The 16,644-nt window shown below is 40.4% G+C and overlaps 1 protein-coding gene across 2 annotated transcripts in view; it reads left to right on the top strand.

Moving 5' to 3' along the window:
• Pias1 (protein inhibitor of activated STAT 1) overlaps positions 1–16,644 on the top strand; it is a 102,514-nt gene that overhangs the window by 25,852 nt on the left and 60,018 nt on the right. The window contains exons 1-2 of one of the 2 annotated variants that reach the window (XM_006511302.3): positions 1,860–2,347; positions 2,828–3,272. In XM_006511302.3, coding sequence (XP_006511365.1) covers positions 2,831–3,272 — 442 coding nt within the window. In that variant the 5' untranslated portion in view covers positions 1,860–2,347; positions 2,828–2,830. Of the gene's footprint in view, positions 1–1,859; positions 2,348–2,827; positions 3,273–16,644 lie in introns of those variants that run through there. The other variant, NM_019663.3, reaches the window with a different exon arrangement.

The raw sequence follows: 16,644 nt of genomic DNA, 5'->3' as shown, positions 1-16,644 counted from the left end.
ACGGTGTGTTGTTTGAATGAGAATATCCCCTATAGGCTCTGATGGTTCAATACTCGGCCACCAGTTGGTAGCACTGTTTGGACAGGTTTAGGACATGTGGCCTTGCTGGAAGGGCCTTATCACTGGAGGTGGGCTTTGAGAGTTTAAAGCCTCATCCCATTTACTCTCTCTGCTTCCTTTTTGCTGTTTGAGTTGTGAGCGCTCATCTGTTCTTGCTGCCTAGAGTCAGAAGTCCCTGCCATGATGGAGCCATAGGGAACCATAAGTTTAAATAAACCCTTCTTCCTGTAAGTTGTCTTGGTCATGGTTTATCACAGCAACACAAAGACCAGTCAATTCCCAATTTGTTTTTAATTACTAATCCTTGATGTTTGATTTTGTTTCTTGAAATAAGGATCATTCCTATAGTATCTCAAGTTAGCCTTAAACTGGAGTTCCTTCTTTTTCAGCCTCCCAAATACTAGGAGCACAGGTGTCCAGCTTAAGTAAATATAAATGTATAAATATAATACATTTCTGGGAGTGGAGAGTTGGTTTGTGGTTAAGAGCACTTGCTGCAGCTTTTCCAGAGGATCCAAGTTCTGTTCTCAGTGCCCTTTTGAGGCAGCTCACACTACTTATAATTCTTTCCTTGGGACCCAGTATTCTCTCTGACCTCTGCTGGCTCCTGCACAGATGTAGATACACTGATACAGACACACAGACATGCAGACATGCAGACACTCATATATTAGGAGAGTGATATAAGTATCCTAAGGAAAACTTGTAGGAAGTAGTTTATCCATTATGTGGATGCTGAGGACTGACAAGTACCTGTAATCACTTAGCCATGCTGGCTCTATTCTAGTCTCCCTTCTCCTTCCCTTCCTCTCTTGAACAGGGTCTTACTGTATAGCCCTGGCTAGCCTGGAACTTTTCTATGTGTAGACCAGGTTGTCTCAAAGAGATCTGCCTTCTAAATGGTGGGATTACAGATTGTTCCATCATGCCTGACAGTTCTCTTTTTCCAATTATTTTATACCTTTCTTGGATGTTTTAGTGAGTAGGGAAAAGATACCATTGTTGTCCTATTTACAGCCTTTGTTAGTATTCAAAAAGGAAATACCTATATCAAGCTGGCTTAGAACTTAGATCCCCCTCTCTGTCTCCCACTTGATGCTGTTTCAGTTGTTGGCCATTGTGCTCAGCAGTTTGTTCCCAACGTCTGGGTTACAGCTTTGTATGCCTCTGTAAAGCATAAGCATTTGGGCATTGATTTGAATGATTTACCACTGTGCACTCCACCTCCGTTCATTCTTTCACTGTCCAAATAGTTGATAACAAACTCTGGTTCTAGATACAGAAAATAAAATGGTCGCAGGCCCTAGTTCTAGAACAGTTATCAGCCCTGGAACACCTTTGTCTAGGCAAGGAATTGCCATATGGCTAGAAAAGCCAGTGCAGCAGGATAATTGTGTACATGAATATCTGAGAAATGGCCAGAAGAGAGAGACAGTAAAACAGTTTCAATCTGCTAGGACAAGCTGGTGAAGCTGGACCTGAAGGTGGGAACAGTGGAAGGACTGTTTATCTTTGACTGGCCATCTGTGTTGCATCAGAGTACTTCACTCGTTGGTCACTTTTGGGGGCTGTTCTGCTACCTGAAAGGACCCTCTAGTGCAGTGGTTCTCTCAATCTGTGGGTTGTGGCCCCTTTGGGAGGGAAGGGTAGTCAAATGAATCCTGTGCAAGGGTCATCTAAGACCATTGGAAAACACAGATATTTACGCTACAGTTCATAACAGTGGCAGAATTACAGTTATGAAGTAGCAAAGTGATTTTATGGTGTGTGTGTATGTGGGTCACTACAACATGAGGAACTCTGAAAGGGTCACAACCAGTGAGAACCACTGGTCTAATGTGTTAGCCGAGAAAGAGGGTATTTATAATGAGTGGTATGGGAAGGTAGGGAGGCAGTGCAGCCACTGTGTGGTGTTATTTGATATGAGGGCAGACAATCCAACAGTTAAGGAATAGAGGATTTAATGAATTTAAGCTTGCAGGTGTGTGTCCATCCTGGCATTTCCTGTCAGAGACAGGACTTCCATAAGTAACAGTGTGGTTTTTGGTTCCCCTTTCTGTTGCTTTAAAATGGGAGGTTCAGATTAGATCTCCATGTTCTTAGAAGGTGGGGGGAAGTAGATGAAATAAATTGTGAACACAGAATTAATGAAGGTAAGTAGATTTCTGTTGTGTGGCTTCACCTAGTATGGTTGTGCAGATGGAATTCCTGATGGCTTAAATGAGAAGTGCAAGCTTTAGCATCTGATGAGACTGCCAGCTTGCTGTATAGAAGGAAAGACTAAGAGGTAAGCCACAGGAAGAGAGCAACTGTCCTTGAATTCCAGAGTTAGTATAGAGCAGTACTTGATGATGTGACTGGTTTTGAGGTGGGGTGTCTGTCTGGCTTTAATATAATTAATGGGTTTTTCCCCAGAAGGTGGGCACGTTACTCTCTTTGCCATCCACAGTCTGTGCTTCTATTATTATTAAGTGAGAATTATTAAGTGCTTATTGATATTGTTGAACAGTAAGCTAAAGCGAGATGTGGTCCTGCATAGTGTAAGCTTGATCCTGGCTCTTTTATAATTAATGTCACATGGAAATCCATAAACTTATACATACCACTTTTAAAGTTTCTTTGCTATTAACTAGTTAAACTTTGTTTAAAATAGGATGGTAAATGGGCTGGCATTTAAGCAAACCATATGAAGAGGCTAAATACAAATTTTAATATTGTAAATTTGGTTTCAGATACTAATATTTTACATTTTACTTTTTTCTCTAAGCAAATGGTTATGAGCCTTAGAGTTTCTGAACTCCAAGTACTGTTGGGCTACGCTGGGAGGAACAAGCACGGACGCAAACACGAACTTCTTACAAAAGCCCTGCATTTGTTAAAGGCTGGCTGTAGTCCTGCTGTACAAATGAAAATTAAAGAACTCTACAGGAGGCGGTTCCCTCAGAAAATTATGACGCCTGCGGACTTGTCTATCCCCAACGTACATTCAAGTCCTATGCCTCCGACTCTTTCTCCATCCACCATTCCACAGCTCACTTATGATGGCCACCCTGCATCATCCCCACTACTCCCTGTTTCTCTTCTGGGACCCAAACATGAACTGGAACTCCCACATCTCACGTCAGCGCTGCACCCAGTCCACCCGGACATAAAGCTGCAGAAGCTACCATTCTATGACCTGTTGGATGAACTGATCAAGCCCACCAGTCTAGGTAAGAGTGATGTGGAACTGTTTGGCCATGCTGTGCTTAGCGGTTTTCTTAGACTTTAAGTTTGACTCGGTTTATGTTTGGTAGTAGTGTCAGGATGTTAACGAGAATCTTTTGAGTTTAGATTAAGTCAAATATATAAGAGCTGTTATTTAGACAAAAGTAAAGAGGTGGGGTGGTTACCAATGGGGTCAGACACAATAAATACAAAGTTTGAAACAAAGTTTCACTGTATAAACTCTGGCTATCCTCCTGTATCTTTCAGTATATACCAGGCTGTCCTTTAACCCACAAAGATCTTCCTGCCTCTGCCTTCTGAGCTATTTGTCCCACCATACCTGGCTCCTAACTAATGTACAGTAACCCTTATGAAAACAAATTACCAACAGTCTCTAAATTCTGCTCTTAATTTTCAGCGGTAAAACAGACTGACTAGTGTGGATTACTTGAATGTGTAAATAGTTTTAATTATCATGAGAGGAAATTTAAGCTTTGGTGTTGTGGTTAGCTTTCAGCTGCTGTTTTTAAGTGGAGACATGTGTTTTAAGCATACACATGTGACATAACACGAATTCATATTCATAGATAAAATGAGTGCTAGAAGTTCTGTTACTAGGTTAGGATCCTGTCCTGAGATTTCCTTATCAAGATACGGAGTTTAACATATTAACCATTTTTAATTGCTATGATGTCATCTTGCTTTACTAATGTGAAATAAAACTGACTTTGTTGTGATTTTTGATGCCTTTGGTATAATATGCTTTAACAGCAGACTTTTTTGGTTGCTGCTTGTTAGAAATCGGTGTTTGGGCAGGCTGTGGTGGCGCACGCCTTTAGTCCCAGCACTTGGGAGGCAGAGACAGGTGGATTTCTGAGTTCCAGGACTGCCAGGGCTACACAGAGAAACCCTGTCTCAAAGAAACAGAAAAAAAGAAGAAGAAAGAAAGGGGGGGAGGGAGGGAGGGAGGGAGGGGGAGAGAAAGAGAGAAAAGAAAAGAAAAGAAAAGAAAAAAGAAAAGAAAAGGGAAAAGAAAAGAAAGAAATTGGTGTTTGGCAAATTGTGGCTGCCAATCTATCTCCAGTGGTTCATTTTTGTGCGATACTTATGTAAGAACTTTTGTTGGTGTTTGAGAGAGGGTCTCCCTGCTTTCCCTTCCTTGGTGCTAAGATTACATGTGGGAGCTACTGCCTCCAGCTCAGACTTTTTTTTTTAATTCTTAAAATGTAAACAAAGCTAGTGAATATATAAATAACAGACCATGTGTGCCCCAGAGCCTAAAGTATTTCCTGTCTGCTTCTTATAGAAATGTTTCTTGATTCTTGTCATTAATATTAAACATTTCAGTTTGAGGAATTGCTAAGTATTAAGAAAAAGTTTTGAGTACTTTTAGAGAAAGTGGGGTGTTGTTTAGGTTAGGGTCTAATACATCCCAGGTTGGCCTGGCATTCCATATGAAGCAGAGTATGACCTTGAATTCTTTTTTCTTTTTAAAGATTTATTTGTTTTATTTATATGAGTACATTTTAGCTGTCTTCACATATATCATTAGAGCTCATTACAGATGGTTGTGAGCCACCATGTGGTTGCTGGGAATTGAACTCAGGACCTCTGGAAGAACAATTAATGCTCTTAACCACCGAGCCTTCTCTCCAGCCTAACCTTGAGTTCTTGATCCTTCTGTTGCTACCTCTCCCTGAATTAGGGGCATATGCCATCAGTCTTTTGGAGATTTTTTTTTGTTAGATTTTTTTTAGTTTATTCTTTGAGAAATTCCTATGTGTATACAATATATTGGGTCACATTTACCCTCTTCTCCTTCAGCTCTCCTTGGACCCTCCTTAGTATGCCCCTCCTAACTTCAGGTTCTTTTTGTCAGTTTGTTTGTTTATAATCCACTAAATCTAATTAGTATTTGTGCATGGTGTGGGGCCATATTTTGAGAGCATTACTGAAATTCTATCACTGATAGAGGAAGTATTTGGTTTTAGTTACTTTCACAGAATTTCCCAGAATAAATGAAGATACAGAAGGTATTTTCATATATGAATTTTATTATTATATTTTTGTGTGTGTCCACTTCTGCATGCATACGTGACAGCTTATTTACGAGGTTAGAGAGTTGGTTTTCTCTACCATGCACATTCTCATGATCAAATTAGGCTAGAAGGCAAATGCCCTTACATGCTGAGCCATCTTTCCAGCCTGACAAACAGCATGAATACACCATTTTATTATTTTTTTAAAAATTGGCTTTAGAGCTGGGTGGTGATGACACACGCCTTTAATCCCAGCACATAGGCGGCAGAGGCAGACGGGTCTCTTGAGTTCGACACCAGCCTAGTTTATGACCATGTTCCAGGATAGCCAGGGCTACACAGAGAAATTCTCTGTCCAGCAAAAATTAACCAAACAAAAAATATTTTTAGATTTATTTTATTGTATGTGTTTAATTGTTTTGCCTGTTCATGGGTGCCTAGTATTGTGGGGGGTCAGAAGAAGCCATTAGATCCCCATTAGGAACTGGAGTTACTGGTTATGAGGTTCCTTGTGGGCGCTGAGAATTGAACCCAGGTCCTCTGTAAAAGCAGCCAGTGCTCTTAACTGCTGAACCATCTCTACAACTCCATTTTATTATTTTTAAAATTTATTTAATTTTATTTTGTATGCATTAATGAGAGGGTGTCAGATCTCCTGGAACTGGAGTTACAGACAGTTGTGAGCTGCTATGTGGTTGCTGGGAATTTAACTCAGGTCCTCTGGAAGACCAGCCAGCGCTCTTAAGTGCTAAGCCACCTCTCCAGCCCTTGATTCCCCGTTATCCTTAAAATGACTGAAACAAGAAAGAATCTACCTAATGCATATAAAGCTTATGTATGTTCATTGGAAAATACAGTTTGTATCTAGGGAGCCACATGGACAAGGAGAACATTGACTCCCAAGAGTTGTCCTTTGACCCCCACATGTATGTGCTACCCGCATCTCATAAATAAAGAATTAAAAAAAAATATCAACAGTGAATCTATAACAGAGCATGTGTGCCTGCATACCCTAAAGTATTTGCTGTCTAGCTGTTTTAGGAGAAAGCTTGTAGATTCTTGTCATAAATCACTGGGTATTTCAGTTTTGTTGATTGGTGAAACTTGAGAACACATTTTGAGAATTTTTGGACTTTTTCTTTAAAAAAACAAAACAAAATAAAACAAAAAATAAGGTCTCATGCATCCCAGACTTGAAACTCCTTGTACATAGTCCTTGTACATGCCTCAGCCTCTTATTCCATCACTACTGGCGTGCAGCACTACAGTCTGAAGTTACTTAGGGACTCTGGGGGGCCTTTTCCTTTTCCTCTTTCCCCTCCCCTCCCCTCCCCTCCCCTCCCTTCCATATAACACCCAGAAATGTTGTCTAGTGGTCTGAGTGTGAGAAGTATTCATGTAAGCCGTGATGTAACTGGCTCCCACCTTTGATCCTAGCCCTTGGGTGGCAGAGACAAGTACCAGAAGGGAGGGGGGGGGCCTGTCTCCAAAAACAACAAGTGTGTAAGTTAATACAAGTGTTAGAGAGCTTTGCTCAGGCAAAGCTCAGTGGGATTGTCAGCTATGAGTTATGGTTGATGAATTTCCAGAGAGAAACACATAGTACACAAAACATTAGCACAGCTTATGTGCTCATTAGTTGATATAAAATTTGAGAGCAGAGAGCCAAAATCCCTTCCACTAGTACTAGACTGGTTCATTGCTTGAGTGACTTTACAGAGGAAAACTGCTGCACATAACCATATTTGACTACATGTATAATTTGATTCAGATACCAATGACGGACTCCATTGTGTGTGTTTTCACATAAAAATACAAAAGTAGTGTGTTGCTATATTTTCGATTTCTCGTTTCTAGCATAGAATTAAAGGCAAACATTTTGATTCTGAATCAAAAGTAGTCCGTGGAAGCTTGATTCAGTAAACATTTGTTGTATGCGGCTGCTTTAATTCATCTGAAAAGGATTTGTTGAGGGAGATTCTGAATAACCATGAAAATTTTAGGATGAACAAAGTTGTAGGGCTGTGTTTTTCTAAATCCTTTAGTGTTAATAAAAAACAGTGTCTCACTTTGTAGCCCTAGTAGACCTTGAACTTGCTATGTAGTCCATACTGGCCTCGAACTCTTAAAAATCCACCGGGGATTAAAGGCATGTGCTATTATGCCTGGCAAAGACAATTTGTTTTGATTAAATTAAGTGGCTCTGTTCATACCGAATTTGCTTTCCTAAATGATTTTTTCCAGAAAAGCTCATTTGTTTTGATCTTAGAAAAATCATGTATTTTGAGAAATTAAATAGTTGTTTTTTTAATGCAAACATTAAAATTAAGCCCTTAAACAGCTTATAGTTGGTTAGCTTATCACAGCTGTCACTTGAGTTCAGAATGTGACAGTAAATTCAGTTATTCTTTCCTCCTTGTATTTGGCCATAAGCATTGATCTGAGTACAATTTAAGAATACCCAGTCTGGATGTTGTGACATGTGTTTATAATCCTAAACCTCCACAAACACAATACGTAAAAGCACACATAAAAATATTTGGCTTATGCTTTAGTTACGGTTTCCATTGCAGTGAAAAGACACCTTGACCAAGGCAACTCTTGTAAAGAACAGTATTTAATTAGGGCTAGCTTACAGGTTCAGAGGTTCAGTCCATTATCATCATGGCAGGAAGCATGGCAGCATCCAGGCATACACAGTTCTGAGGAAGGAGCTAAGAGTTCTATATCTTCTTCTGAAGGGAACCAGGAGAAGACTGTCTTCCAGGAAGCTAGGAGGAAGGTCTCAAAGTCCACTTGCCACATTGACAGTGCTTCCTCCAACAATGGCATCTGCACTCCATCAAGGCAACACCTCCTAATAGCGCCACTCCCTGGGCCAGGCGTATTCAAACCACCACAGTTGTAGTACAACTGGAATTAATCAATCACTTGACAGTCTCCTTATGTAGTCTATACTTGAAATTGGGCTCCTCCTTCTGCCTTGTAAGTTCTGAAATCTAGGGTCTATGTCAGCAGGCTTGAGTTTCCTGCTACAGGAGTTCTGAAGATCCTAGCCAATGAGATGGCTGATAAGACAGTTATTAAGCTGTGTTTGTATTGACACCAGTTCTTATGTAGCACAGTCTAGCCTCCCAAATTCCCTGTGCAGTAGAGGTTAGCCTTGAGCTCCTGATCCTCCTGCTTCCTTGGATTATAGGCATGCATTACTGTGCTCTGTTTTATACAAAACCCCAACCTTTATGCATTCTAGGCAAACAGTCTGTCAACTGAGCTACTTCTGCCCCATTGTGGGCTTAAAGTCTTATTTAGAAGCTAGATTAGTGTCCCCTTTAAATTTTTCATTATTTCTGGGTAGTGGTGGTGGAGCATGCCTTTAATCTTAGCACTCGGGAGGCAGAGTCAAGGAGAACTCTGAGTTTGAGCCCAGCCTGGTCTATAGAGTGAGTTCTAAGATAACCAAAGCTATACTCAGAGAACCCTCTCAAAAAAACAAAATAATAATAATAATATACATAAATAAATTATTATTACTACTACTACTACTACTACTACTATTGAGAGCTTTGGGACCCCCGGGACTGGAATAACAGGTGGTTGTGAGCCACCATGTGAGTGCAGGGAATCAAACCTGGGGCCTCTGCAAGAGCAGCCAGTGCTCTTGACTGCTTGAGCCAGTGCAAGCACCCTCTTTTCTTTTCCCCCTCTTTATGTGGTATTAAGCTCAGGGCCCTCATGCATGTGAGGAAGGTGACTGCCAGTGAATTGGTCTGCAGCAGGCTTTTTCTTTTATTTAAAAGGAGTATTTTCATACAGATATTTGCAACTGTTTCAGACTTTTGAAGGTATATGAATCATTCATATAAAATCTTCTGGGGGAAGAAAAAAAAAGAATATTAGCCAGGCCTTGCAGCACATACCTTTAATCCCAGCACTTGGGAGGCAGAGGCAGGCAGATCTCTGAGTTTGAGGCCAGCCTGGTCTACAGAGTGTGTTCTAGGCAGCCAGACTTATACAGAGAAACTCTGTCTCAAACAAACAAACAAAATTTCTTTGTGTAGGTTGTATAAAAACATACATTCATATATACACTTGGAGTTTGCTTTAGGGAAATGAAGGCAGCAAATGCTCGCCATCGCCTCAGGAGCTAAGGTGAGCCATCCTATTGGGATTTGTGCCAGGCAGGCGAGCGAGTGAGGCTCCTGCTGTATCTTATGATATCAGCTACTGGTGTTTCTGCCAAGGAGTGCTGACATCGGATTGTATTTGACAGTTTCCTTCTCATTTTGAATACTTGAGTTTTCCTTTTTCTACATGCCTAATAGCCAGCGCCTAGGGATCAAGCAGTGTATTTGTGGACATAGGCTCTGAGCAGCGATGGAAAGACATTGGAGTGGGGAGTGTGAACCCTCAGGCTCTGCCCAAGCTATGCTAGAAGATGAGGGAGTGGGGAGTAGTGTTCTCTCTAGGTTGGTTTCCTCACTAGAATCTGCTTCCTTGTTTGGTAGCACTGATCTTGAGGATAGAACTCCAGAGTCTACCTTGCACACCCATGCTTTGTCATCTGCTGCTTCTGACTTCATGTTTAGTGGTATTTATACAGTTGTCTTGGAGCCTGAGGCTGTAGTCACTGAATATCTGTGTGCTTGGGTGTAATCTTGGGCACTATAGTAGACTTTCTTAGTTAGAAAGGATTTTGACAGGCAGTAAGGAGCTCCCTTCTATAGTTGTAAGTATGAAATAACGCCTGTTAAATTGAGAGCTCAGAGCTGAGGAGATGGCTCAGCAGTTAGAGCATTGACTACTCTTTCAGAGGAGTAGGGTTTGATTTCTGGTACCCATATGGCATCTCACAGTTGTGTTTAACTTCAGACCCTGGAGATTCAGTAGTCTCTTCTGGTCTTCACAGGTACCAGGTATGCACAGACATACATGCAGCCAAAACACCCTTACGTATAAAATGCAAATAAAAAATCCCGACATATCTAGAACTTCATGCTGTACATGATGGTGCAAACTTGTAATTCTGATATTCAGGAGGCACAGGAGAATAAAGAATCTAAGGATATTCTCAGCTATATAGTGAATTTAAATCAGACTGGGCTATATGAGACCCTGGCTTATTAAACAAACAAACAAAAATAAAAAAAAATCAGTCACTGAATATATTAATCATAATACTGAACTATTCTTGCATTTGTGGAGGAGGAGCCCTCAATTATGGTATAAAATCCTTTTCATCTTATTAAATTGAAGTGTGAACATTATTTCTTATGGAAAGCATCTTGGTTGATTGGTGGATTGATTTTGGCTTTTCAGCCCAAGTTAGTCTGGAACTCAACTCAACCTAATTTGATCCTAAACTCATAGCAATTCTTCTGCCATAGCATCCTGAATACAAAGGTGTTAGGCATGAGTCACCTCATTGAGTTGGATAACATTATTTCACAATGTAGCCAAGGGCAGCCTTGGACTCTTTCTTACACCTCCTTCTCTGTAGTTCTGAGTGCCAGGATTACAGGTGTATCCCTGAAACCTGGCCTACAATTTATTCTTTTCCACTGATCTCTTTGAGGCGTCATGTGCTATGTAGTTGTGTTTTGCTTTCTTAGCCAGTATCTATTGTAGACCCATCAGGCTTTTATGTTGTTATGTATTTGAGACTATTCTTGATGCTTCTGAGTGCTGAGAATGAGAGTACTGGAGCAGCTGACTTTCACTAACATGGGATCATTATATGTAGTTTTTGTTATTAAAAATACTTGAAGCCAGGCAGTGGTGGCACACACCTTTAACCCCAGCACTTGGGAGGCAGAGGCAGGTGGATTTCTGAATTCGAGGCCAGCCTGGTCTACAGACTGAGTTCCAGGACAGCCAGGGCTACACAGAGAAACCCTGTCTCAGAAAAAAACCAAAAAACAAAAACAAAAAAAAAATTGATAATATATTTCTTTGGTACAGAAGCTGACTTTTTAAAGTGTCAGGGTTTATATTACAGTGTTTCATACACATTTTTCTGTTCAATTTTGACCCTCCAAAATCTAAAAGGGGACAAGGTTCTCCAGACCCTGATCTCCACCTGTGACGCTCTCAGTTCCTTATGTAGCTTCTCAGAGACAGTTCCTGCATGTGAAAATGTTTGTCTTATTCTTTTTCAGTGACTACTTCACAATTGAGTGTCTGGGTGATAGGGTTTTTGGAGTTTTTTTGTTGTTGTTATTTTTGTTGTTGTTGTTCTGATTTTTTGGTTTTTTGAGACAGGGTTTCTCTGTGTAGCCCTGGCTGTCCTGGAACACTCTGTAGACCAGGCTGGCCTCGAACTCAGAAATCCACCTGCCTCTGCCTCCCGAGTGCTGGGATTAAAGGCGTGCGCCACCACGCCCAGCTTGATATTTTTTGTTGTCTGACTTTTCACTAGTTTCTTGCAGTTTAAGACAATGTTACAGAGACTGTTCTGTGTGACCCACCTCTGGATAAATAACCATAAACATAGCCAATATTTTTATAAGACAATTCCGAGAAATAGACTATCTATTTAAAATCTTGGTAGAAGTGTCTAAGTTTCCTCTTAGAGAAAGGTTTGTGTGAATGTTAATCCCGCTAATTATGTCACAGTTTTTCTCCTAGGCTCTCAGTGATGTCCTAGGATAAAACCTGCTGCTCATTCCTAATTATAGCTACAAATCTATAACTCTTGTAGCTTTAACATGAATAGGTTATCATAAAGATGGAGTTCTTTATGTTTACATGATTGTTACTTCTTTTTCTTATGAATTGATTGTTAGATATTCTTTCCAATTGGGTTAATTTTCTCCCCCCCCCCTAAATTTAGAATTAAAAAGTTTAGAGTTTAGGTGCATGTAGCTTAGTGGGTAGAGTGCTTGCCTAGCATGTCTAATAGCCCAGGTTCGATCCCCAGGACAGCATAAAACAATATGGTAGCAGACATCTGTTGTCCCAGAAGTTCAAGGCTACCTAGGCTGTATTGCATCTGCCTCAAAAACAAAACAAAACAAGGCAAGATAGAAAGCAAGAAGAAAAGTTGAGCTTTGGGTAATGTAACCACAACTAATTTTTTCATTCTTTTTTTTCCCCTTGTGATAAATGATACAAATACGCTATTGTTATTGCTAAGTGCTGTTTTTGGTGTGAATGTATTATATTACTTCTTGAGGCTAATTTGTGTCTAGTTTTTGGAAATCGCAGATGGTAGCTAGTGTTAATATGGATGCATGTTTATTTCCAGATACACACCCATGAGTGCAACTTCGGGTCATGTGTGTATGTATGTTTGTACTTTGAGAAAATATTAGGCCGTTTTCTGTAGTGGCAGTGTTTTTTCCTATAATACTCTGGCAGGCTGGAAACTAAGAGTAATGACAATCTTGTGCTGTTGTGGGTGCCTCTGGGTCTTTCCCCTGCTTGTCACTGAGATTTTTCAGTTAATAACCCTATGTCTTCTGGGATAAGCATTGTCCTTCCATGCGTATACCTGTGTTCAAATATGTTTTGTTTTGTTTTTTAGAAATTGTATCTTAATCTAATTTATAAAACTGTTTAAACTTTAACCCCCATTATTTCCCTCTATCCTTGCCAGCATACTTAATTATTGTCATTATTTTTAAATTGAACATGTTTAAACAGATGTGATGTTTAATATCTTTCCATCTGTGTCCTTTGGGAAATGTCCATGGACACCGTTCATATTTTTAATTGGATTTTTTTTCACTCTTGACTTTTGAGAACTTTGCTTTTAAATGTGCATGCGCATGAGTACATGCATGCCTCTGTGTGTGTGTGTGTGTGTGTGTGTGTGTGTGTGTGTGTACTGTTTGGACTTTTTGTTTTGTGATGTGTTGTTTCAAGCAGGGTCTCACTGTATAGTCCAGCTTTCTATTCCCTTTCCTTGCAACTATCTCAGTCTCTCCTGTTATAGAGGTCGTTGCCACCATACCTGGGTGTTCGTTCCTTTATATCCCAGTCCTTAGAAAAAGAATTTTCAAGTATTTACTTCCAATCTATAACTCATTTCCCTTACTCCCAAATGATGTTTCTATACAGGTGGGGAGATAACAGAATGTCTTTCATTAATCAGCTTTCAGCAGTTGATTCTCTCCTCTTGTGTCTCCAGTGATGAACTCTGGTCATAAGACTTGCTCAGTGTTTTAGTTCAGTTACTATTGCTGTGATGAAACAACTATGACCAAGTTAACTTAAAACAGAAAGTACTTAATTGGGAGCTTACTTACAGTTTCAGAGTGTTAGTCTGTGAACATTATGGCAAGATGCATGGTGACAGGCAGGCAGGCAGGCAGGCAGGTGGATATTGTGCTGGAGCCGTGGCTGATAGCTCATACATGATCCCACAAGTTGTAGGTATGAATATAGAGAGATTGGGTGTGGCTTAGGCTTTTGAAACCTCAGCATCCCCCCTTCTCCCATGACATACCTTATCCAACAAGGCCATACTTCCTAAGCCTTCCCACATTTCTGCTGAGTAGGGACCAAACATTCAAACCTAGAGTGAAGGCCATTCTCATTCAAACTCACATGGTCAACAACGACTTTCCCTGCTGAGCCATCTCGATGATCCTCTTCTCTTTGTATCTTTAAGCAGTCTCTAAAAGGGTCTTGATTTCTAGCCAGGCTGGCTCTGAACTTAGGGTTCCTCCTACTTTAACTTCTAGCATTATAGGCATGTGCTGCCGTGTTTAGCTCTTGCCTTACTTTTTTAGTGTGTGAAAGTGTGTGTGTGTGTGTGTGTGTGTGTGTGTGTGTGTGTGTTTGTGTGTGTTAGTTACAACTTCATTTTTTTCCCTTATGGTTATATGATACTCTATTGTATGAATTTATTCCCTTATACTTTAGCTAATATGAATATTCATGTACATGTTTTGGCCTGGATATTGTCTTTGTTAATTTTAATTTTATATTACTATGATAAGATACCATGACCAAGTCAACTTATAGGAAACAAAAACAGTTTATTGGAGCTATGGTTTCAGAAGGTATGACATGGTACTAAAAAGGATCTGAGAATTCTACGTCTTGATTTGCAAGCAGCAGAAGCAGATTATGTTCCACACTAGGCATAGCTTGAGCATATAAGACCTCAAGGCCTGTCTCCATAGTGACACACTTCCTCCAGCAAGGCCAACATACTCCAACAAGGCCACACCGACCACTAGTGCCACTCCCTATGGTCCAAGCATTCACATATATGAGGCCATAACTATTCAAACCACCACAGTGGGCATGAACTTGCTCACACTAGTTCTCAGTGAATTCTCTTAGTCCTCAGAGAGAACTCCATTGAAAGATTATATTTTCCTAAGATACAGATTTCAGAATTATAAACCAATATTTAACCAATAGCCAGAATCATCAGTTGTGAATATAAAGTCAGTACTAGGCAAATGTTAAATGTGTCATATTTACATTTAGTATTCAGTATTGAAAGCACTTTGTGGGCTCATGAAAGACAGTGTCTTCTCCTTTGACCTTGTTTAAGATGGAAGGATAGTATAGAATAGATATAATTTTTAAAAACTTTTTTAGTTTAGTATGTGTTTTCCCATACATAAGTGAAGGTTAAAGGACAACTTTGTGGAGTTGGTTTTCCCATTCTATCTTTACATAGGTTCCAGGGTCAGGTTGCTGGAATTATTCAGCAAGCACCTTTAGTTGCAGAACCACCTAACTGGCAGAGGCAGGTGGATCTCTTGATCGAGGCCAGCCTGGTCAACAGAGTGAGTTTTGCTACACAGTGAAACCCTGTCTCCCAAAACAAACAAAGCAACAAATCCACGTTCTTAATTAGAGAAACATGCTTAAGGAAAACAACAATAAGCCTAAAGCCAGGCATGGCACATAGCTGTAATCCCAGATGTTCAGGAAGCTGAGGTTGGAAGGCTAGCCTGAGCAAGACCCTGTCTTAAAATAAAGTAGCATGGCGGCCTGGTCAGATAGCTCAGTGATAGAACCCTGTTTTAGCAAACTTGAAGCCCTCAGCTCAGTGCCTAATACCACAGAAAAATAAAACCAAGTAAAAAGGTGACATTGCAATCTGCGGTACTAGCCTTTGTGTTCTTTGTGGGCAGGTGCTGTACTACTGACTTGTAATCCCAAACCCTTCTCCTGTCTACTTTTCCAACTTAAAAAACAAGCGTTTGTTGTTGTTGTTGTTTGTTTTTTGGTTTTGTTGTGGTGGTTGTTGTTTCATTTGGTACAGGGCCTTTCTTTGTAACCCTGACTAATCTGACACTCACTTTGTAGTCCTAGGCTGGCCTCCTGTTTAAGATAGTCTTCCTATCTTGTTCCCCAAATGCTGGGATTTCAGGTGTGCATCTGCACCAGGCCCCACCAGCCGCTGTATTCTTGCTTTAAACTTTTTATTTATTTTTTTTATGTGTGAGCGTTTTGCCTGTGTGTGTCTATACACTGTTGTACATGCAGTGCCCATAGAGGCCAGGAGATGACATCAGATCCTCTGGGACTGTAGTTAGGGGCAGTTGTGAGCCGCCACGTGTCTGGAAATTGAACCAAGTCATCTGTGCTCTTAGCCACCTAAGTGCTCTTGACCACTAAACCATCTTTCCAGCCCCTATATCATTGCTTGTGAAGCTTTTTTAAAAAGTTGGTTTTTATTTTATGTGTATCACCATTTGCTTCTTTGTAGAAATGTGCACCATATGTATGCAGGCTAGATGCACAGGCCAAAAGAGAGTTCTCTGATCCCCTGGAACTGAGTCACGGCAGTTGTGAGCTATTGTTTGGGTGCTGGTAATCAAAGCCCAGGTTTTTTGTAAGAACAGTAAATGCTCTTAACCACTGAGTCATCTTTTCATCCCCCAACTACTATATTCTTATACAAGTCTTTGTAGAAGAAATTTATTAGATACCAGGCACAATGGCTCTCACCTGTAATCCCAATACTTGGGAAGTAGCGGGAAGTGGGCAGCAGTTGAAAGACATCTTGTACTATGTAGGAAGTTTGAGGCTGTTGGGCAATATGAGGCCATGTCTCAAAAAAAGGAAAAAAAAAAAAAACAAAACTAAACAAAAAAAAAACAAATAAAAACAACTACTAGAAAATAATAGTTCAAAACTACTGGAACTAGTTAAAGTCTACCTTTGCTACCTTTGCTTGGGAATAGAAGCTAATTCTAAAATTTACATAACCAAAGGACAAAGGACTTGAGCAGAGAAGGCCCAGGCCCACAGGACTGCCCTCCGGGTCTCTGTCTGCTTCTGCCTGCCTCACTGTGGCAGCACTGCTCAGCCTCACAGTTCACTGTCTGCAGTTCTTACCCAGCCTCTACAGGGCCATTCATTACTG

Source organism: Mus musculus, chromosome 9, assembly GCF_000001635.26.
Source record: "Mus musculus strain C57BL/6J chromosome 9, GRCm38.p6 C57BL/6J".
NCBI classification, from domain to species: Eukaryota; Metazoa; Chordata; class Mammalia; order Rodentia; family Muridae; genus Mus; species Mus musculus.
The sequence above is the reverse complement of the archived record's forward strand: the minus strand, read 5'-3'. Positions and strand labels throughout refer to the sequence as shown.